At 36.9% G+C, this 22481-nt stretch overlaps 1 protein-coding gene across 3 annotated transcripts in view; it reads right to left on the bottom strand.

Annotated features, from left to right (window-relative positions):
- Nucleotides 1-22481, bottom strand: part of RSF1 (remodeling and spacing factor 1) — a 158400-nt gene that overhangs the window by 49125 nt on the left and 86794 nt on the right. For all 3 annotated transcript variants that reach the window (XM_042904468.1, XM_042904470.1, XM_042904469.1), the window contains 2 exons: nucleotides 22060-22265; nucleotides 10281-10435 (listed from right to left, as the gene is read on the bottom strand). In XM_042904468.1, coding sequence (XP_042760402.1) covers nucleotides 10281-10435; nucleotides 22060-22265 — 361 coding nt within the window. The remainder of the gene's footprint in view (nucleotides 1-10280; nucleotides 10436-22059; nucleotides 22266-22481) is intronic.

The raw sequence follows: 22481 nt of genomic DNA, 5'->3' as shown, positions 1-22481 counted from the left end.
TTTGAGAGAGAGACAGAGACAGAGCGTGAGTGGGGGAGGGGCAGAGAGAGAGGGAGACACAGAATCTGAAGCAGGCTCCAGGCTCTGAGCTGTCATCACAGAGCCTGACGCAGGGCCCAAACTCACAAGCCATGAGATCATGACCTGCCTGAACTGAAGTCAGCCGCTTAACTGATAGAGCCACTCAGGTGCCCCTGCTTGAAGATTTCTATAAAAAAGATTCATGGGAAAACAGACCTTAGACTTTGGTAAGTGTATCTGCAGTCTTTATGCAGAGGTTTTGTTAAGCAGACTTTAGTATTTTTGTCTGTTCCCTTGCTCTTGTTTTCGTTTCCTTTATACTGGATGCTTGTTGATTTTCTTTCCTATCTTCAAATCCTTATTTCTTTCTGTCAAGTTTCATTAATTTTTCTTTTTTTCAATGTTTATTTTTGAGAGAGAGAGAGAGAGAGACAGAGACAGAGACAGAGTGGGAACAGGGGCGGGGCAGAGAGAGAGAGACAGAGAGACAGAGAGACAGAGACAGAGAGAGAGAGAGAGAAAGAGAGAGAGAATCCAAAGCAGGCTACAGGCTCTAAGCTGTCAGCACAGAGCCTTGATGCAGGGTTGAATTCACAAACCAGGACATCATGAGCTGAGCTGAAGTTGGACGCTTAACTGATTGAGCCACCCAGGTACCCCTCTTCATTTCTTTTTTTTTTTTTTTTTTTAATTTTTTTTTTTCCCAACGTTTTTTATTTATTTTTGGGACAGAGAGAGACAGAGCATGAACGGGGGAGGGGCAGAGAGAGAGGGAGACACAGAATCGGAAACAGGCTCCAGGCTCCGAGCCATCAGCCCAGAGCCTGACGCGAGGCTCGAACTCACGGACCGCGAGATCGTGACCTGGCTGAAGTCGGACGCTTAACCGACTGCGCCACCCAGGCGCCCCTCTTCATTTCTTTTTGATTAAAAAAATAATACAGCTTTTCATTTGTTATTTTGTAAAGGCACTATCTTGTGTTTGTTCACTCTGACGTTCCTCCTAGATTTTTTAAAAATCTTGACTCTTCTGAGTTCTACCACCTATGAAGTTTTCACATTTTTATAGTTTCTATAGTTTTCACATTTTGAGGGAAAGTCTTTAGGATAAGCTTTCATTTGTGGCAGTGAGAGTATCCTGCTTCTTATTCCCTTTTGTTCTCATAATCCTATGGGATTTACTTTGATCCTTTTTAATTGCTTATTTTTATGTCAAATAGATAGTTCTAATTTCATAGCTCTGGAGCTCCCCATCTGTTATTTTAGTGAGATATTCAAAACTAAAGTGATTTATTTAAAGAGATCACCAAACTCTATTCCTCTCTCATACTTTTATTTGAAGTTTCTTTTTTGCATGTCTATATTGTCCCTGTCCTACTTAATTTTGATTCTATTCCTAGAAGTTTGGACAAAGCTCAGTGTGGAGTTTATTCTGGAAGGGAGCTTTGGCTGAAAAAGTTTGAGAACTCCTGAGGCCCATAGTACCCCAGCTCTTTTAAGAGCTTTGTTTCAGATACTGTCTATCATTTTTAACTTTTGCCACTGATAATATTCCTTTAATGAAGGAATCTATAAAGACTCAAAAACAATACCACTGCCATTTTCCAAAAACCAAGAAAAATAACTTCAATTTTTCCTTTCTAATTCAAGTCACACCAAACTTAGAATGATTTCAATAGTCAATTGAATCATGAAGTTTCTTATGCTCTTCTTTTTCCCTCTCCAATAAGCACAAATCACTCACATAAGAAGCAACATAAAATAAAAATAAAATTAAATTAAAAATAAAAATAAAGAAATGTGAACTTCAATGTATTTTGTCTTTTATCTTGACAATTTAAGTCAGGCCTGATGTAAAGAATGATGGTGACATAAAAATAGTACATTTTCTTTTATAAAGGGAACTGTTTAAGCTATTGAAATAAGGTGACAATAATACTTGTATTTATCTTGTCTCTCTGTACCTTTTTGGAGTGAAACAATATTTAAAAAGGTAATATAAATAGTGCACTATTTTGTGCTCGGTACAAGGACATTTTGACACCCATCCATAATCTCTAGATTAAACACCCATATCATACCAAAATATTTCTTCATAGCTGTAACAATTAGTACCCACCCGTTCTATGGAAGGGGTTACAAACTCTAATGGCCACAGGGGCCAGACAGATAATATAAATGAATAAAGTGGGCTGAAGGTAAGAAAAACAGAATGTTAGAAACATAAATAAATTCTGTATAAATTCTATAGCTCTTCATAGTGTTCTGTTGATACTAGTTTAGAAAGGCAAACTATGGGGCGCCTGGGTGGCTCAGTCGGTTAAGCGGCCGACTTCGGCTCAGGTCATGATCTTGCGGTCCGTGAGTTCGAGCCCTGCGTCAGGCTCTGTGCTGACAGCTCAGAACCTGAAGTCTGTTTCAGATTCTGTGTCTCCCTCTCTCTGACCCTCCCCTGTTCATGCTCTGTCTCTCCCTGTCCTAAAAATAAAACATTAAAAAAAAAAAAGAAAGGTAAACTAAACAGTACTAATTTTCCGTAAGTTTGAAGTTGGAGAACCTATTTCAGAATTCAAGCCATCATATCCATCTCTGAATACCAACTGCAGTTTAGGAAAGTGGGCCAGATTATTCCTTATCTACTACATTCCCTATTGAACCAAATTCATGAAAAACATGTGAATCAACTTATTAGTTGTATCCCAAGTATTTGAACTGTATTGCCAACCTGAATCTTTGAGAAGATATTAGTTGATAAGGTATGGATTTTTTTTTAACCTAAATGATATTAAAAAGTTATGATTCCCCCCACTCCCCAGAAAGTTTTCTTAGCACCACATCACAGCTAAGCCATCTACGGGCCACAGGTTAAGAAAAGCTTTTCTTCTTCTCCCGAGAATTTGACTGTTGGTTAAGTTCTACTCCCTTGGTTAACTAAAAAAACTGGAATGTCAACCAGACCATCACTAGGCAACAGTGCATATGTTATCAATGACCTCTAACTGATAAAATACATCTAAACTAAGAAAAAATATAAACACATGATGGGGATGTCATAGTTGGGGCACTCCTGAATGTAGGGACTCATCTATTTGGGCATGAGGACCACTGAATATATATAGCCTATAGAGTTTATTATAAGAGATACTGGCCTCTATGGAACATGAGGCCTTTAAGACAAAGCAGTTCCCACACCTATTCAATGTGAATCCCATATACTTGGTCCTGAAGTTGTCAGCGGGAAGAAGATTGCTCCTGGATTCGTGGATGGCCATATAAACTGCAACACAGACTGCAGCAAAGCCTAAACCTGTTGGCAAGCTGCTACTCCTGTTGGCAAGCTCTGTCTTACACTGATCTTAGTAGACTGATGCCAAGTGTGATCTGTAGTAGTCTTGTGGGTCCAAATGCTTAGTTGAACTGAAGATTCCTGCTGGGCACTTTAGATTATCAAACCTCATAGTGCAGAAAACTATTGCACTGTGTACATTCATTAAGCAAAAAAAAAAATTGATTCACCCAGAAGGCAGGCTTTAAGAGCTTATTCAGTTCAAATGGTTAATTACCATAACTGTGACATGTTTCACTTTAAATTTTTTATACAAAGAAACACTCAGGGGCACCTGGGTGGCTCAGTCGGTTAAGCATCCAACTTCAGCTCAGGTCATGATCTCACAGTCTGTGAGTTCGAGCCCCTCATTGGGCTCTGTGCTGACAGCTCAGAGCCTGGAGCCTGCTTCAGATTCTGTGTCTCCCTCTCTCTCTGCCCCTCCCCTGAAAAACATTTAAAACAAAATTCAAAGAAACACTCAGATAATAACACAGTGAAGTTCCATTCTTTTGTCTTTAAAATTGTGATGTGTTTACAAAATGTCATCACCACCAATTTAAGCTTTGTGTCAGACATTATGATCACAATGGTTAAAGAAGGATCAAATCTAGGTAACTTTTTCTTTCTTTCTTTCTCTTTCTTTCTTTCTTTTTCTGCCTCCCTCCCTCCCTCTTTTCTTCCTTCCTTCCTTCTTCCCTCCTTTCTTCTTTCTTTCTTCCTTCCTCCTTCCCTCCCTCCCCCTCTCTCTCTCTTTCTTTCTTCCTCCCTCTTTTCTTCCTTCCTTCCTCTCTCTCCCTTTCTCTCTCTTTCCTTCTTTCTCTCTCTCTTTCCTTCTTTCTCTCTCTCTTCCTTCCTTCCTTCCTCCCTTCCTCCTTTTCTCTTCCTTCCTTCCTTCCTCCCTCCCTCCCTTCTTTCTTTCTTTCTTTCTTTCTTTCTTTCTTTCTTTCTTTCTTTCTTTTTCTTTCCTTCCTTCCTTCCTCCCTCCTTTCTTTTCTTTCTTTCTTTCTTTCTTTCTTTCTTTCTTTCTTTCTTTCCTTCCTTCCTTCCTTCCTCCTTCCTTCCTCCCTCCCTCTTTCTTTTCTTTCTTTCTTTCTTTCTTTCTTTCTTTCTTTCTTTCTTTCTTTCTTTCTTTCTTTCTGTCTGTCTGTAGGCTCCATGCTGAAGCTCCAATACGGGGCTTGAACTCATGACCCAGAGATCAAGACCTGAGCAGGGACTGAGTCAGATGCTTAACTGACTGAGCTACTCAGGCACACCTATTTTTTTTTTTTTTTTTTTTTAAGTTTACTTATTTTGAGAGAGAGTGAGAGCAGCCATGAGCAGGGCTGAGAGAAAGGGAGAGAGAAAGAATCCCAAGCAGGCTCCACCTGAAGAGCTCTGAAAAGCTCCACCAATGCAGCACCGGAACCCATCAACGGTAAGCTCATGAGGTGAGTCGAAATCAAGAGTTGGACACTTAACTGAATGAGCCACCCAGGCACCCCAGATTTTATTTTTAAGTAATCTTTACAAGTAACATGGGGTTAAGAGATCAAGAGTCACATGCCCCTCCAGGCAAGCCAGCCAGGTGCCCCTACATTTAGATTTAAAACTTAAAAAAAAAAAAAAATTAATAAATAAAACTTTTCTCTCAATGTACAAAAAAGCCATCTCCTAAATTTGGACTCACTAAGGAACCATATTCAAATAAACTCTTGTCATTTAAAAAGACTCATAGATGCTACAAATAAATCACTAATATTTGTATTATATTTGTATTATATGTACATTTGCATAATATTAATATCTGTGCTTTCATCAGCTATGATACAAAATTTAACAAATGACTTAACTTCTTGTCCGTTTGTTCCTAGTAGTCTATTCACTATGAGTTAAGAGTATTTGCAACTGTACTTATGTATGCAAATACTCAGTCTAGTTGGACACGTTTTTTGCTGGATCCAAACTCAACATTAAAAAAAAGGTTTTGGTACACATGTAGTATTTTTTCTTAAAAATATATAACTGCTCATCAACCAATTCAGACGGAATTGCTGAATCATTACACTGTACACCTGAAACTAATATTAACGCTATGTGATAACTGCACTGGAATGAAAAGAAAAGAAACAATCTCCATATATAACTGCTCATAATAGCATGAAGAAACACATCTTAAAATTTCAGTTCTCTCCGTCTTTCCCAATTTCTCGACCAGGTGTCTTTTCCATTACCCATCATATTACTGTGGACGGTTTCACAATACTACATGTATGGAGTGAATTATGTCCCTCCCTAAATTCATATGATAAAGCCCCAATCCCCAAATGTGGCTGTATTGGGAGACAGGGCCCTCAGTGAGGTAATTATTGTTAAATGATATCAAAAAGGTGGAGCCCTAATCCAAGAGGGCTGGTGCCCTTGTAAGAAAAGGGAAACACCAGATCACTCTCACCACACATACAAAATAGAAGAGGCCATGCGAGGGCACAGAAAGAAGGCAGCCATTTGTAAGCCAGGAAGGAAGCCCTCACCAGAAACTGAGTCAGCTGGCACCTCAATCGGGGACTTCTAGCCTCCCAAACTGTGAGAAAATAAATGTCTGCTGTTTAAGCCACCAAGCCTTATATTCTGTTATGGCAGACGGGGCAGACTAATACACTACACTAAGTTATGTTATTTTGCCATGTTGAATTTAAGCTTTATATCAGATACCATGTTAGTAATGGCTACAAGACAATCATCTGTAGCTTTCTTTACCTATTATAACTGTAGGAATTTTCTTCATTGTTGCAAACAAGGAGATTCTCCCATTTTCCTTTCTCTTCTTTTGTGTTTTTCATTATTTGATAGACACATGAATATAATATTTTTTTCACTTTAACTATATCATAAGAAAGAAAAAATATAAGTACTCGGCTAAGCTGCTGAGACTAAGCCCAAGCTTAGGGGATGGAAGAGAGAACTAAGGTAAAGCAGAGAATGAGAATTCTAAGAAGGGTCAACCATTATTCAGGTACAGTCCATTGCTGATAGGCAAAAATAATGCTCCATAGTTACCAACTCTTCTAATTTCCAATTTTAAATGTTCACAGCAAATTCAAATTAAAAAATAAAAAAAGGACACACATGAAAACATGTTTCCACAAAAATATGTACATGGATGTTCACAGTAGCATTATTCATAACAGCCAAAAAGTGGAAACAAGTCAAATGTCCATCAACTAATAAATTAACAAATGTGGTATATCTATACAAGGAAATATTATTCATAATAAAGAATTAAGTGCTGATACATGCTACAACAAGGGTAGACCTTGAAAGTGAAAGAAGCAGCAGTTTTGCCATGCAAAAGAAGTCAGACACAAAAGGCCCTATGTCGTATGATTCCACTTATACGAAATGTTCAAACCACGTAAATCCACAGAGACAGAAAGTAGATTAGTGGCTTCTAGGGGTTAGGGGAAGATAAAAAATGGCAAGTGACTGCTTAATTAAGGTTACAGGGTTTCTTTATGGGATGATGGAAATGTTCTATAATTAGATGGTAGTTATGGTTGCACAACATTGTGAGTATACTAAAAACCACTGAATAGTACACTTCAAAATGGCAACTTTTACATTTATTAAAAACAAAACAAAAAACAAAGCAGCACTTGCTTTGGAAAAACGAAAATAAACATGTTTTCAGGCCAAATCAGACTTGCATGCTGCCAATCTACAATTTCAACTCTCTATTAAAGATTCTCAAATGATATTCTTTTTTTTTTTTTATTTTTTTTTTTAACGTTTATTTATTTTTGAGACAGAGAGAGACAGAGCATGAACAGGGGAGGGTCAGAGAGAGAGGGAGACACAGAATCTGAAACAGGCTCCAGGCTCTGAGCTGTCAGCACACAGCCTGATGCGGGGCTCGAACTCACAAACTGTGAGATCATGACCTGAGCCGAAGTCGGACGCTTAACCAACTGAGCCACCCAGGTGCCCCTCAAATGATATTCTTTACCCATTCTACATATAGGCAGAAGAGTATGAGTGCAAAATTTAACAAAAGAAAGACTTTTTCCAATTAGCAGAAAAAAAACTAAAATAAAGGTTAGGATTTCCTTCAACTTTGTTTTTCCCCATAAAATTTCCTTTTTTAATTTTTTCATCCCTTCTAAATTAGAATACAGTATCTAACATGGAGTAAAAATATAGATTCAACTTCATGGCATCCTGTAAGTAACTTCCAGGTAGTATATCACCTAACAAAATATCCTGGGTCTTAAACAGAGAAGGACTTAAGTTATACCTAACACTTGCTTTGCAATCTATTATAGTCTGAGAATAACAGTCAACAAATTTTAAAGAGCTTCAAGCTCTTACACTAGTAGTATGACTGACCCTAATGTGAGTGTGAAAAAAATGAGTGTCAGCAGAACTTAGAAAAAGGATCAAGATTAGGAGATTCTAGATGGCCCTGAAGAATAACTAGAATTTCCACACTGGAGGAACATTATCTCGAGATAAAAGCATGATAAGACACAGAAAGAATGCCCAAGACACCAGGAGAAAATAAAGAAGTCTAGATAATCTGGAACCAGTGATCCTGTAAGAAAACAGTAGGAGACAACAGCAGAAAATAGTTTGAAGCCAGACTAGGAGATTCTGAATGGCAGTTTAAGAAATTCAGACTTTTTCAAAGGCAATTCTAATTACATTTGAAATTAAAAAACCAATTTAATTATTTAGTTAGTGAATGTTTTTGGACATATGATGCCATTTTTGGATCTTTTTTCTGCCTATTTTTATATGTAATGCATTTCTTCTTGGATGTATATAAAAAGTAATTTTCCTAAGGTTAGACACAAAGCATGACAATTTAACAAAGAAAAATCTATTTTAGTTGCAAGAGTAAGAGTAGCCGTTTTATTCTTTATTCATTTCCTGTTTATTTTTTCCTCCCTGATGTCTGATTTCCGAATATCCCCCTAGCCCCCCGCCCAAGGGGGGCTATATCTAATAGTTTGTTTTTATCTAATAGTAATAAAAATGACAAGCCCAGAATCCCATTTCTTCGGTCTTGGTTGGAACAGAACATAATTACACCTGAGAGGATAGAGTAAGAGATAGGGCTTTGGGGACTAAATAAAACGGTCTACTACAAATTATATGTTAGTGCAGCATCGAAAGTACAGGCACTCTGGACAAAGACCCGAACGACTGCCCAGGTGTGAATACTGGGTGCACCACTAACCGGTTATGTGACTCTGGGAAAGTCACTCAAACCTCTCCGTATCTCGTTTCTCTCATCTGAAAACAACAACAATGAACTAATGTCATGCCTAACAGTTGTTGTGAAGATTATATGACTTACTATATGTAAATCACTGAGAACAGTACTTGACACATGGGCAGTGGTATGTGCCAGCTACTTTATCCACTTTAGTGTAAGCTTCACAAAGACAAGGATTTCAGTCTTTGTCTACTAAAATGGTGTTTGGAACACAGGTGTACAGTAAGCATTTCTTGTCAGATGCTTAATGAACTGAGCCACCCGGGGGGCCCCTCGTTGTGCTTTCTCTTAACTCTTGAGGGTGATAACATCAGCATTCACTAAGGAGTAGTGAAAGACTTTGTTGTATTTTTGAACAGACTTTGAAAGACTTTGTTGTATTTGAAACAAAACAGCTTTTTGAAAGACTGTTGTATTTAGACAAATACAAGGTTAGGAGGAAACTGCCTCTATAACCTTTTGCTATTCAAAGTGTGGTCCTTTGACCAGCATCATCAGTGTCACCTAGGTCCTTATTTAATATGGCAAATCGGCAGCCTCACATCAGATCAACTCAATCAGTGTCTGCACTATAAAAAGATCACCAGGTAAACAGCATGTCTATTAAGATTTGAGAAGTACCGCCCTAGATCACTCTAGTTGAAGAGTATATGTGATACAAAGATCAGGGTTTAAATCTAGACTCTGACACTTTATTATCTATAGCAGTGAGGGCAAGTTTATAAACTTCCTAATTCCCTCAACTCTAAAATCGAAATAATAGTAGTAGTTACTTCAAGGAGCTGCTATGATGATGAAATGAAAATGTAACACACAGCATTTTGTGGGCTGCACTGTAACATGACTAGTGGGAATATAAAATGGTGCAGCACCTGTTAAAAACGGTATGGCAGATCCTCAAACTACCATATGATTCAGCAATTCCACTTCTAGGTATATACCCAAGAGAAGTGAAAGCAGGAACTCAAACAGATATTTGTACACCTGTGTTTGTAGCAGCACTATTCACAACAGCCGAAAGGTGGAAGAAACTCAACTGTCTACTGACAATGAATAAATAAAAACATGACACACATACACAGTGGATTATTACTCAGCCTGTCATTATGCTCGGTGAAATTAGCCAGTTACAAATGAACAAACAGTCTATGATTTCTTGAACACAAGATTCCTAGAGTCAGGGAAACTCAGAAAGTAAAATGGTGGATGCCAGGGGCTAGGGAGAGGGGTTAACAGGTACAGAGTTTCAGATGGGGAGGATGACTCCGGAAACAGACGGTGGTGACAGATGCCCAACAACGTAGATGTACTTCATGACACAGAATTGTACACTTAAAATAAGGGTTAAAATGATAAATTCTATGTTATGGTCACTTTACTCCAATGATAAAAAAGAGTTCACTAAGTATCTTTGCATTCTTAAAATAGTAAAAATGTTTTGATGATCTGAACATGTTTTATTTAAACTTTTTAAATGTTCAATATAAAAGATGATAGTACTCAATGGCTTTTTGCTTCTTATTTTTCATTAAAGAAAAGAAAAATCAACCTCCTTCTACAGGAAGACTTCAACTTTTCAAATTGAGAGAATTCTAATTAATACAGCTGGAAGCAGGAGTAGAAGAAGAGAGAAGAAATTACAAAACAAAGCAAAACAAAACACACAAAAAAAACCTTGTTTAGGTGCTTCTTCCTCCTTTTTAGTCTCCTCATCCTCTAAGCTGGGACTTTCCCGGGAAGAGTTGTCCTGTTGGCTAGAGTTTTTCAGTAGCACAGGATCAATCTGTGCTTTCAGGAGGGCAAGAGTCTCAGCCAACTCGTTTCGATTTCTAAATAAGGGAAAAAACAAAACAGCATAAAATTCTTAATTCTGTTCTAAAGAGCTTTCAGAATAATACCTATTAGAAATTAAAATAAAAAGAAAAACACAATCAAGAACACCCAAAACCCTGGTACACCTCATCTTAATTAACTTGAATTTAAGTACTAGGAATTAATGCATATTAAATATACTATTCTGCAAAAGGAAGGAATCTATACTCTCTATTGATTAAAATGCCAATGCAAATCTCTTTGGCTGAAAAGAACAGTAGGAACAAAATTAAAATTCAAAATCTGGTAATTTTTAAAAGTACTATGCAATCTCTAAGAAGTACAAAAGCATTGTCAAATTTCCCTGAAGAGGCATTTGTTTTAAATAAAATGATTCAAGTTAAAAAAAAAAAAATTTTTTTTTAACATTTATTTATTTTTGAGAGAGACAGAGACAGAGTGCGAGCTGGGGAGGGGCAGAGAGAAAGGGAGACACAGAATATGAAGCAGGCTCCAGGCTCTGAGCTGTCAGCAAAGGGCCCAATGTAGGACTGGAACTCATGAACTGCGAGATCGTGACCTGAGCCAAAGTCGGCCGCCTAACCGACTGAGCCACCCAGGTGCCCCAAAATGATTCAAGTTCTTGATTCATTTGTAAATAAGAAAGCTTTTCCATCTACAGAGAGAATAACATTTGATGCTGTTATAACATTATGATCCAGGTCTTTATGAATAATTACAGCAAAGTCAGCTCTTACAACACAGTTCAAAAACCTAAGAATTTAGGAAACTGGATGTTGTTCTCTTAATTATAGTTTGCAACTACAAGAAGAGACTTCAATTTCAAAAAAAAAATACAAGAAAACCCTGGGGCACCTGGGGGGCTAAGTCGGTTGAACATCTGACTTCGGCTCAGGTCATAGTCTCACAGTTCATGAGTGCAAGCCCCACATCTGGCTCGCTGCTGTCAGTGAAGAGCCCACTTCAGATTCTTTGTCGCCCTCTCTGGCCCTCCCCCGTTTGTGCTCTCTCAAAAATAAATAAACACTTAAAAAAAAATACATGAAAATCCCAAATAAATAAGATTTAACCTATCAATTCTCTATTTTTACTACCCAGACCAGAACTGTGTGAGAGATGATTGATTTAAATGCTGCCTATAGACAAGAAAACTCACTTGGGTATTTCTCCTCCCCAGATAAGCAATGCGTAAAAGTGAAGAGAACAATGAAACCCTGGACTAAGAGTTGGAAAAGTCAGCTCTAGATCTGCCACTGAGTTAATCAATACCATGATCTTCCCACCTGTGTTGTCAAAGCAATGTGTATACATCTCTAATCCTACGTAGTTTGTATTCAAATGAAATTATTTCTGTTCTTATCTGCCATGCCATACATGTCTCTATCCTGTCCCCTTCTACCTCCATCCCAACTTAACTCTGGTGACAGTAGGGACACTGACTTATGAAGTAGGCTCTTAAGGAAATATTTAATGAATGAATAGAATCCCTATTCCTAACCTAGATGACTGTGTCCCTGGACAAGTCATAGAGCTTCAAAAGGCCTCAGCTTCCTTATCTATAGAATAAAAGACAGGATTCGCTCAAACATTATTAAAACAGCCTCCTAAGGAAGTAATAAAATTGCCACTGATGGGAATATTAAAATCTTGTCATTGTATATGGTAATGAACACACAAGTTTATACATATTATTGTATATGGGAATGAATTCACAGGTTACCACATTACAAATAAAGTGAAGTTCTAGAATTATAAATTATCTAATAGTAGGAGGTCAGATTAAGATGCTCTTTCAGGATGCTGGCACTGCCTCCACATTACAAAAAGTAACTCAGAGATAAGTTAGAGATATTAAATAAATTTATTTTTGGCAAAGTTCACATTTTCTATAACTTCATTATACCAACCTGCCTCTAACCTAAGACTCTATCCACTTAATGTTATTACTTCTCTTAGTACACTGAGAATGCCACATGTATAAAGTGTCTCAACCTTCTTGTTATTTTTTGAAGTCATGCTGGGAACTGAATACATTAAGTTATTCACTGTATCTATTTTAAAAAGTTTCCAAACATAAGAACCAATACTACCACAAAATCCATATTAATTATTTGACTAAACAACAAAAAAACTTAGCAGAAAAATTCATTAAAGAACTCCATAATGGGGCACCTGGGTGTCTCACTCAGTTAAGCGTCTGACTTTGGCTCAGGTCATGATCTTGTGGTTCGTAGATTCGAACCTCGCTCGGACTCTGTGCTAACAGTTCAGAGCCTGGAGCCTGCTTCAGATTCTCTGTCTCCCTCTCTCTCTGCTCCTCCTTCACTCATACTCTCTTTCTCTCTGTCTCAAAAATGAACATTAAAAAAAATTTTAATATTAAAAAAAAAACACCTCCATAAAAGCTTTTAACCCAACTACTGGGTTAAAATGCAAGCCTCATGTAGTCATAATTGTATGAAAACAGACAACTACCCACCTTTGGAGTTCTCCTATTTTGATCTAAAAATGAAATTTAGTATGCTAAATAAGTTTTTTAAAAATCCCAAATTTGAGGATGCCTGGGTGGCTCAGTCAGTTGAACATCCCAACTGTTGATTTTGGCTCAGGTCATGATCTCACAGTCGTGGGATGGGAGTCCTGCATTCAGGCTACTTGCTGAGCATGGAGACTGCTTGGGATTCTCTCTCTTCCTCTCTTTGCCCCTCTCCAGTTCACATGTGTGTGCGCGCTCTCTCTCTCAAACATTTTTAAAAAATAAAAAATAAAAAAATCCCAAGTTTTGAACTAGTCAGAGGGGATTTTTATAAATAATCATATATTCAAATTATACCCCAAATTCTTATCACTATCTCCAGGAAATCTTAGACTAGACTATGGATGCCAACAATAATTCAATGGCTCTGTTCTCCTTCCTTCCAGTGCTTGTTTTTCTCTAAAATGTTTCGTCACTCAGGTGTATTAGATATAAGCCTACAGGGGCGCCTAAGTAACGCAGTTGGTTGAGCGACTGAGTTTGGCTCAGGTCATGATCTCACGGTTTGGGAGTTCGAGCCCTGCATCGAGCTTGCTGTTATCAGGACAGAGCCCACTCCTGATCCTCTGTCCCCCAATCACTCTGCCCCTCCCCTGCTAGCGCGCGCTCTCTCTCTAAAATAAATAAAACACAAGATAAAAAAATAAAGATATGTCCCTCCAAAATACCATGCTCTCTTAGAATGTCAGGTTTGCATTTCTGTTCTCTTGGCTTGAATGTGTTTCCCATAGCTAACCCTAACTATTCTTTCAAAGACAAGCATAGAATGAATAAACAAATGTGGTATATCCATGCAAGCAATACTATTTAGCCATGAAAAGGAACACAGTAATGATTCTAAGTATATTAACGAACCCTGAAACCATTATGCTCTCTGAAAGAAGCCAGACACAACGGCCACAAATTATAGGATTCTATGTATGTGAAATGTCTGGAATAGGCAAATTATAGAAACTGAAAGTGGACCGGCAGCTGCCATGGGCTGTGTAAAGGGAGAATATGGTGAATAAAACTGCTAATGTCCAGGGTAGGCAGTACAGGGTTGCTCTGCTGGGTGGGGAAAATGTCCTGGAGTTTGAAAGCTGTGATGGCTGCACAACTTTGTGAATATACTAAAAATCACCAAAACTGTATTAAAAACAAAATTAATCGTGGCTTAGGGGCACCTGGGGGGCTCAGTCGGTTAAGCATCTGACTTTGGCTCAGGACATGATCTTGTGGTTCGTGAGTTTGAGCCCTGTGTCGGGCTCTGTGCTGACAGCTCAGAGCCTGGATCCCGCTTCAGATTCTGTGTCTTCCTCTCTCTGCCCCTCCCCTGCTCATGCTCTCTCTCTCTCTCTCAAAGAATAAATGAACATAAAAAAAAATTTTTTTTAATAAAAAAATTAATGGTGGCTTGGATAAGAACATAGCAATGAAGGGGATGAGGAATGATCAAACACTGGATACATTTTGCACAGACAGCTGTTTAGATTTGCTGATAGAGTGGATGTGAAGTGTGAGAAAAAAGACAAGTCAAGATTGTATCCCAAAGTTTTAGCTCCAAGCAGCTGAAAGGATGTGGCTGCTATTAACGGAGATGGGACAAAATGTTGAAGCATTAAGGTCAAAAGCTCAGATTAACAGGCAGATTGATTTTGACGTAACAGATTCTAAACTCTTGTGTTTTACTATCTGTACCTTAAGTTAATTCAGACTTTGGTGAAATGGAGCATATCATCCTAATTATTATATTGTGAAAAATGATTTTTCCTAGTAGTCTAAGCCTAAGGTTTGCTCAGAGTTAGAATTAGTGGTAGGGATTAAACCTTTAAGAAGCAATTGAGCTGGTAGTACAGTACAATAAAAACTTAAAAAAAAAAAAAAAAGACAAAACAAAAACAAAGCCAAGCATAGGCATCATCTTCTCCCAAGTATGGGTTAGGTATCTGATTCCTAAATAGCACACCAGAATGATCTCCATCAGAGATCACATTTATGATCCTATATTATCATTTACTATTTCCCTGTATCTTTCTCTCACAGTTTGGAACTCCTTAAGAAACTACATCATGTCTTTGCATTTCCAGGGCACAGCACAGTGTGAATATAGCAACTCTGTAAATATATATAGTATAGGATTACAAGGTTCGGTAATATTCTACCTTTTTTTCATCTGATTGCAAATTAATGAGGTGACAAAATAGGGAAGATAATGGAATGTGACAGTATTTCCTATGGGGGCCAAGAAACTGAAGGAAGGCATTAATGAGTAATATCAACAGTATTGATAACAGAACTTAACATCAGTGAGTGATTACTGTGTTCCGAGCACTACTCCAAGCACTTTACATGAACTAGTTCATATAATTCCAATATAACCTGATTATAGGTACTGTTGTTATTACCCCCATTTTATAGATGAAGAAAGTGAGGACACTGCAGAGATGTATAGTAATCTGCCTAAGGTTGCAGTTAGCATAGATTAAAGGCAGGACTGAATTATAGTCTGACTTCAGAGACCATCTTCTCAATCACTGTGCTATACTAGCAACATATGGTTTACAAATGTCTTTGACAGAGTCTGTAATTTTGGGTGCATGAAAACTCAACCTGTTTAGAATTCAGGTTTTTGAAAATGATTGTTAAACCCTTTTAATTCTTAAAGCATTTTTATTGTATAATTTACATACTTTGAAATGAAAAGATTTTAAATGTTCAGTTAATCAGTTTTGACATTTTGATTGCTTTCAAGTTTTGGCAAGTATGAATAAAGCTGCTATAAACATTTGTGTGCAGGTTTTTATGTGAACATAACTCTTTAACTCCTTTGGGCAAATACCAAGGAGTATGGCTGCTGGATCATATGGTGTTTAATTAGGTAAGAAACCATCGACTGTCTTCCAAAGTGGCTATGCCACTGTGCATTCCCACCAGCAATGGCAGAAAGTTCCTGCTACTCCACATCCTTGTCAGCATTTGGTGTTGTCAGTGTTCTGGATTTTGGCCATTCTAATAGGCATATAGTAGTATCTCATTTTAATTTACATTTCACTGATGACATATGATGTGGACCACTTTTCATGTGTATATCTGTTCAAATATATGTGTGTATTTGCCATCTGTATACCTTTGTTGCAAAGGAATCTGTTAAGGTCTTTGGTCCATTTTTAAATCACGTTTTCTTATTGTTGAGTTTTAAGAGTTCTTTATATATTTTGGATAACAGGCCTTTATCAAATACATCTTTGGTAAATATTTTCTCCCAGTCTGTGGTTTAGCTTTTTATTATATTGACAATGCCCTCCCAGAACGGAAATTTTTAATTATAATGAAGCCCAGCTCTTATCAATTCTTTCTTTAATGGATTGTACCTTTGGTATTGTACCAAAAAAGTTATCAGCAAACCCAAAATTGTCAATCTGCTTCTGTGCTATCTTCTTAGACACTTATAGTTTTGCATTTTATATGGAGATATGTAATTCATTTTTAAAAAAAAAATTTTTTTAACATTTATTTATTTTTGAGACAGAGAGACACAAAGCATGAACGGGGGAGGGTCAGAGAGAGGGAGACACAGAATCTGAAACAGGCTCCAGGCTCTGAGCTGTCAGCACAGAGCCTGATGCAGGGCTTGAACTCACGGACAGCGAGATCATGACCCGAGCCGAAGTCAGCCGCTTAACTAACTGAGCCACCCAGAGCCTGATGCAGGGCTTGAACTCACGGACAGCGAGATCATGACCCGAGCCGAAGTCAGCCGCTTAACTAACTGAGCCACCCAGGCTCCCCGATGTGTAATTCATTTTGAGTTAATTTTTCTTAAGGGTGTAAAGTGTGTGTCTAGATTAAATGTTTTACATATGGATGTCCATTTTTTCCAACATCGTTTTTTCTCCATTGTATTGTCTTTGCTCCTTTGTGAAAGATCAGTTGACTATATTTATATGGATTTATTTCATAGCTCCCTATTCTGTTCCACTATATATTTGTCTAGTCTTTTTTTTTTTTTTTAAGTAATCTCTACGTACAACATGGGGTTTGAACTCATGACCCCGAGATGAAGAGTCACATACTCCACCAACTGAGCCAGCCAGGCATCCTTATATTTGTCTGTTCTTTCACCAATACCACACTGTCTTAATTACTGTAGCTTTATAGTAAGTCGTGAAGTTGGGTAGTGTCAGTCTTAGAATTTTGTTTTTCTTCATTATTGTGTTGTCTATTTTGTGTTTCTTGCCTCTCCATATAAACTTTATTTTATGAGAGAGAGAGAGAGAGAGAGAGAGAGAGAGAGAGAGAGAGAGAGACAGGTAGAGGGAGAGAGAATCTTAAGCAGGTTCCACGCTCAGTGCGGAACCCGATGTGGGGCTCAATCCCACAACCCTGGGATCATGACCTGAGCCAAAATTAAGAGTCAGACGTTCAACCAACTGAGCCACCCAGGTGTCCCTCTTCATATAAATTTTAAAATAAGTTTGCCAATATCCACAAAATAACCTCAGAGATTTTGATTATGATTGCATTACATCTATAGATTTTAGGTTGGGAAAAATTGACGTTTTGGCAATATTAAATGCTCATATCCACAAATATGGAATATCTATTTATTTAGTTCTTTTTTGGTTCTATTTATTTAGTTCTTTTTTGGTTCTTTCATTAGAGTTTTATAGTTTTCCTCAGATAGATTTGTTTATATTTTGCTGTATTATACCAAAGTATTTCAATTTGGGGGGAGATAATATAAATGGTATTGTGTTTTTAAATTCAGATTTCACATATTCACTGATGGTATGGTATATAGGAAAGCAACTGACATTTTATATATTAATCTTGTATCTCGCTACCCTGCTATAATCACTTATAAGTTCCAGGAGAGTTTTTTGTTAACCCCTTCAGATTTCCTACATAGATGATCATGTCATTTGCACATAAAGATGGTTTTCTTTTTTGCTTCCCAATCTATCTCTTACTTCCTTTTCTTACTGCATTAGCTAGGACTTTGAATACGATGTTGAAAAGGAATTTTTAAGGATTTTTACATCTAAGTTCATGAGAGATACTGGTCTACACTTTCCCTTTCCTGTAATGTCTTTGTCTGGTTTTGTTATTAGGGTAATGCTGGCCTTATAAAATGAATTAGGGATTATTCCCTCTCCTATCTTCTGAAAGAGACTGAAGGGAATTTAATTCCTTCCTTAAATGTTTGGTGGAATTCACTAGTGAACCCATCTGGGCTTGTTGCTTTCTGTTTTAGAAGGTTATTAATCATTGATCCAATTTATTTAATAGATAGAGGCCTGTTCACATTGTCTACTTCTTCGTGTGAGAATTTTGGCAGATCATGTCTTTTAAGGAATTGGTCCATTTCATCTAAGTTATCAATTTGTGTGTACAGAGTTGTTCATGGTATTTCTTTATTATCCTTTTAATGTCCCTGGGATTTGTAGTAATGCCCCTTCTTTAATTTCTGATATCACTAATTTGTGTCCACTCTTTTTTTCTTAGTTAGCCTGGCTAGTGGCTTATCAATCTTGTTGATCTTTAAAAAAAAACAGCCTGTTTTATATGCAAAATTTTTCCAAATATTGCTTTCACTGCAAATTTTCAACCACAAATTTTGACAAGTTGTACCTGCATTTTCATTTAACTCAAAATATTTAAAAATTTGTCTTAAGATTTCTTCTTTGACCCACATGTTATGTAGAAGTGTATTATTTAACATCTAAGTATGTGGAGATTTTAAAGCTCTCTTTCTATTACTGATTTCTAGTTCAATTCCATTTTGTGGTCTGAAAGCAGACACTGTATATTGCCTAGGTATTAAATTTTAAGAAGATCAAATATAGAAAATTCTTTTTTTATGGATCGCTATTTTTACAAAAACATATTCCATTTGATTTTTAAATTGCAAAGTTCAGTTTTAAAATTTATCAGGGGCTGACTTAAAGGGATGCTTAGATGGCTCAGTCAGTTAAGCATCCAACTCTTGTTTTCAGGTCAGGTCGTGATCTCACGGTTCATAAAACTGAGCCCTGTGTCAGGCTCCGCACTGATAGCGTGCTTGGGATTCTCTCTCCCCCTCTGTCTCTGCCCCTCCCTGGCCTATGTGTGCACTCATTCTCTCTCTCTCTCTCAAAATAAAAATACACTTAAAAAAAAAAAGGCTGACTTACAGCTTGAAAAAACTCAGAATTCTAGGGGCGCCTGGGTGGCTCAGTCGGTTGAGCGACCGACTTCGGCTCAGGTCATGATCGCGCGGTCCGTGAGTTCGAGCCCCGCTTCGGGCTCTGTGCTGACAGCTCAGAGCCTGGAGCCTGTTTCAGATTCTGTGTCTCCCTCTCTCTCTGACCCTCCCCCGTTCATGCTCTGTCTCTCTCTCTCTCAAAAATAAATAAATGTTAAAAAAAAAAAAAGTCTGATTAAAAAAAAAAAGAAAAAACTCAGAATTCTAAAGACGAGCTAACTTTTGTCACATAACCTTGTTTTAAGACTGAGACAGAAACATATTTCCAACACCAGAAATCTCCATGAAAATTAGCAATACTTTGAAGAAATAGTTTTAAACAAAAGAAGCAGATTTTTCATGTCACTAGTAAAAATTATATTCACCAATGAAGAAAAATATCCAAGAGCGATCTATTAAATAAAAAAGTCAAAATTCTATTTGCTTTACTTGCTCTTCATTTATTATCTCAGTTTCTAAGTGAATTTCTTGCCGAAAAGATTACTGCCTCCTTAAAAACTCCACTCATACAAGTTTAGAAAATGCTTCTGACAGCATCGATCAGTCTTCAGACAACAATTTCTCTGCAATATAAAAAAAGCAAATGTTCTCACTTCTGTAAGCACAGTTCTACTTCCCCATAATTTGTATCCACGGATCCTGGCTCAGTGCTTGAGAGAAATACTCTTACACAAATCAATCCTTTAAATGTTTAAAGATAATTATATCTCCCTAAATTTCTACTAAATCAAATATTTTTAGTTCATTCAATCTTCTTCTTTGTGGTTCTTCCCATAAAGCATTTATTCTACCATATTAATATTCTTCTTAGAGTTAGGCATCCACATCTAAATACTAGACTCCAGGAAGGATGTCATTAGAGCCAAGTGGGATAATGTCCTACACATTATTTTGGGTACATAATGTATTTTAATGACAATGAAGATCATAATTTTGGTGACAGTCAAGAATAACACAATGCTTTTCACATTCAACATTCACAAAAATAAGAGACCTATATGGACAAGACGGTTCGCTACATTTGTCAAAATTAGTACTACTGCATCAAGTTAAAGGTAACTAAAATGCCTTGTGACAGAACATGTCAAGTATATGAAGTATAAACAGACCAAACTGAGGATTTACGGAAAACCATGGTACTTCCCCAGAAAATACATATTATTATATAAAACTAAGAGCTATTATTTATAATATAAGGGATTTCACAGGTGCCTGAAGCCCATCTATAGATCCCAAAGCTACATTATTCATTAGTATAACCATAATTGCTCAGCATCGTACCTAATTACACAAGTAGATATGCAATATAAATTTATATATTCCTCACAATAACTTTACTATCATCCTCATTCTAAAGTGCAGAAAAGTGAATATCAAAGAAATTAAGTAATCTGCCTTCAGGTGGTAAGTAGAGGAACCCAGATTCAAGCACAGTTAGCTCTAACCGCATCATCTAAACACTTCTCTCACATCATCCATCAGGGTATAATCTACGCTATACATTAGAAATTGCTTTAAGCATTATGACTGATCAGAAATAATAATAATGGTTTTTCTCTGTCAGATTTTCTTCATCTACAAAGTAGAGAATATTTCTTAAACAACTATGCAAGGTGGATACAAGAAATAGTACAAGTGGTAGAACATCACGAACAGAACCTCATTCAACGTATCACAGGGAGAGATGGTAAGTGACTTTCATTTCAGGATTATTTGTTTAGTAAATTAACTATATGGAGAACCAGACTATATTATAGTATGATTGAAGGGAGCTTATAAAACAAGCCCCTACAAAGTCATTCAATTCACATTAATTCTCAAGGAATTGAAGTTGAGCTTCTCTGACCCAAATAAATATTCTAAATTTCCACAGATTCCCTCTTCAAAACACTAATAAATAATCACTAAACAAAAATCTGCTAAAACTCAAATGAGCAAAAACAGAGAGGAATAAAAGTCAAAGGAGTTTTTCCTAAGTCAGGTTATATATCCACTAGTTCTCCCTACTTTAGTTATAGATTTAGTTATAGATCCTGATAACTTTGAAATTAATATAAAATGTGGGTACTAGTGAAATAAATTCTAAATAATTAAGTTGCAAAAACAGAAAGTTAGAGACACAAGATTCTGAATAATGATCCCAGAGTCACTTATTAATCAAAAAATAAAGTTTTATTTTAAGGTTTTACATGAAATGTTTCCAAATATATCAATCAATACAAATAAGAGGGTACCTGGCTAGCTCAGCTGGTAAAGCAAGTGACTGTTGATCTCAGGGTTGTGGGTTCCAGCCCCACATTGGGTGTGGAGATTACTTACAAATAAAAGCTTTAAAAAATAAATACAAATAAGGAACAAAGATTTTTTTCCAAAAGACTACCAAACCCCCCCCCCCAAAACCCACAAGATTTGTCAGATTTCTTCAGAAACCTAATGAAGAAATGTATACATAGCAAAAATTAAAAATATACTAAAGTGCAAGATGAACTGGCCAAATGAAATAAATTATGCCTAATAGAAAACTATAGCTAGGTAAGAACCAAGTAATACTTTGCTTGTATTGTTGCCTAATGATGGGTTTTTCCGTGCATATTATTGCTACAGTATTATTTGTCAGATTCCATCTTCCTGAAGCATAACGTACATGTGCTAATATGGACCACCATGCTAAATGTAGTTATTTATTTGACAAATAATTAAGTGCCTACTATGGGTATTGTGCTGGTCACTAGGCTAGGTCCCAACAACTCTCCAAACCCACAAAAAAAGGACTACCCCAACCTCAGAGATAATAATCTTATAGAGAAGAGATTAAAGAAACACACAAGTAAACATGAAAAGACTTCAATAGAAGATACCTGACAATGCATTTCCATGAAGAGCCATCTTGATCGTCTTGTTCTTCTATGTACATTCTGACATTGTGATCTTGATCCAACTGGTACCAGTACATAAGGCCATCTTTGTCTCGGCCAATTGGCTGGAGACGCATGGTATCAGCATCTTCTTCATTGATAATGTTTTTGAATTTGAGATTGTCATCAAATTGACACTCGCAGAGGTACTGGAAAATAGTCATAACATGGCTTAAAATACTCTATAAATGTTTCTCCATCACAGTAAATGTGATATGTTTAACCACAGAACTGATTCAGGAACAAGAGCAGAAAAAATACATGTAGTTTATCCATCTTTCACTATCCTCTCCCCACTTTTGTAAACCTGTTTGGAATAACCAATTTAAAAAGATATATTTCAAGTTAACATTTTATTTTAGTAT

Source organism: Panthera leo, chromosome D1 (genome assembly GCF_018350215.1).
Source record: "Panthera leo isolate Ple1 chromosome D1, P.leo_Ple1_pat1.1, whole genome shotgun sequence".
Taxonomy (NCBI): domain Eukaryota; kingdom Metazoa; phylum Chordata; class Mammalia; order Carnivora; family Felidae; genus Panthera; species Panthera leo.
Note: the sequence above shows the minus strand (reverse complement) of the source record. Positions and strands in the feature narration are given on the sequence as shown.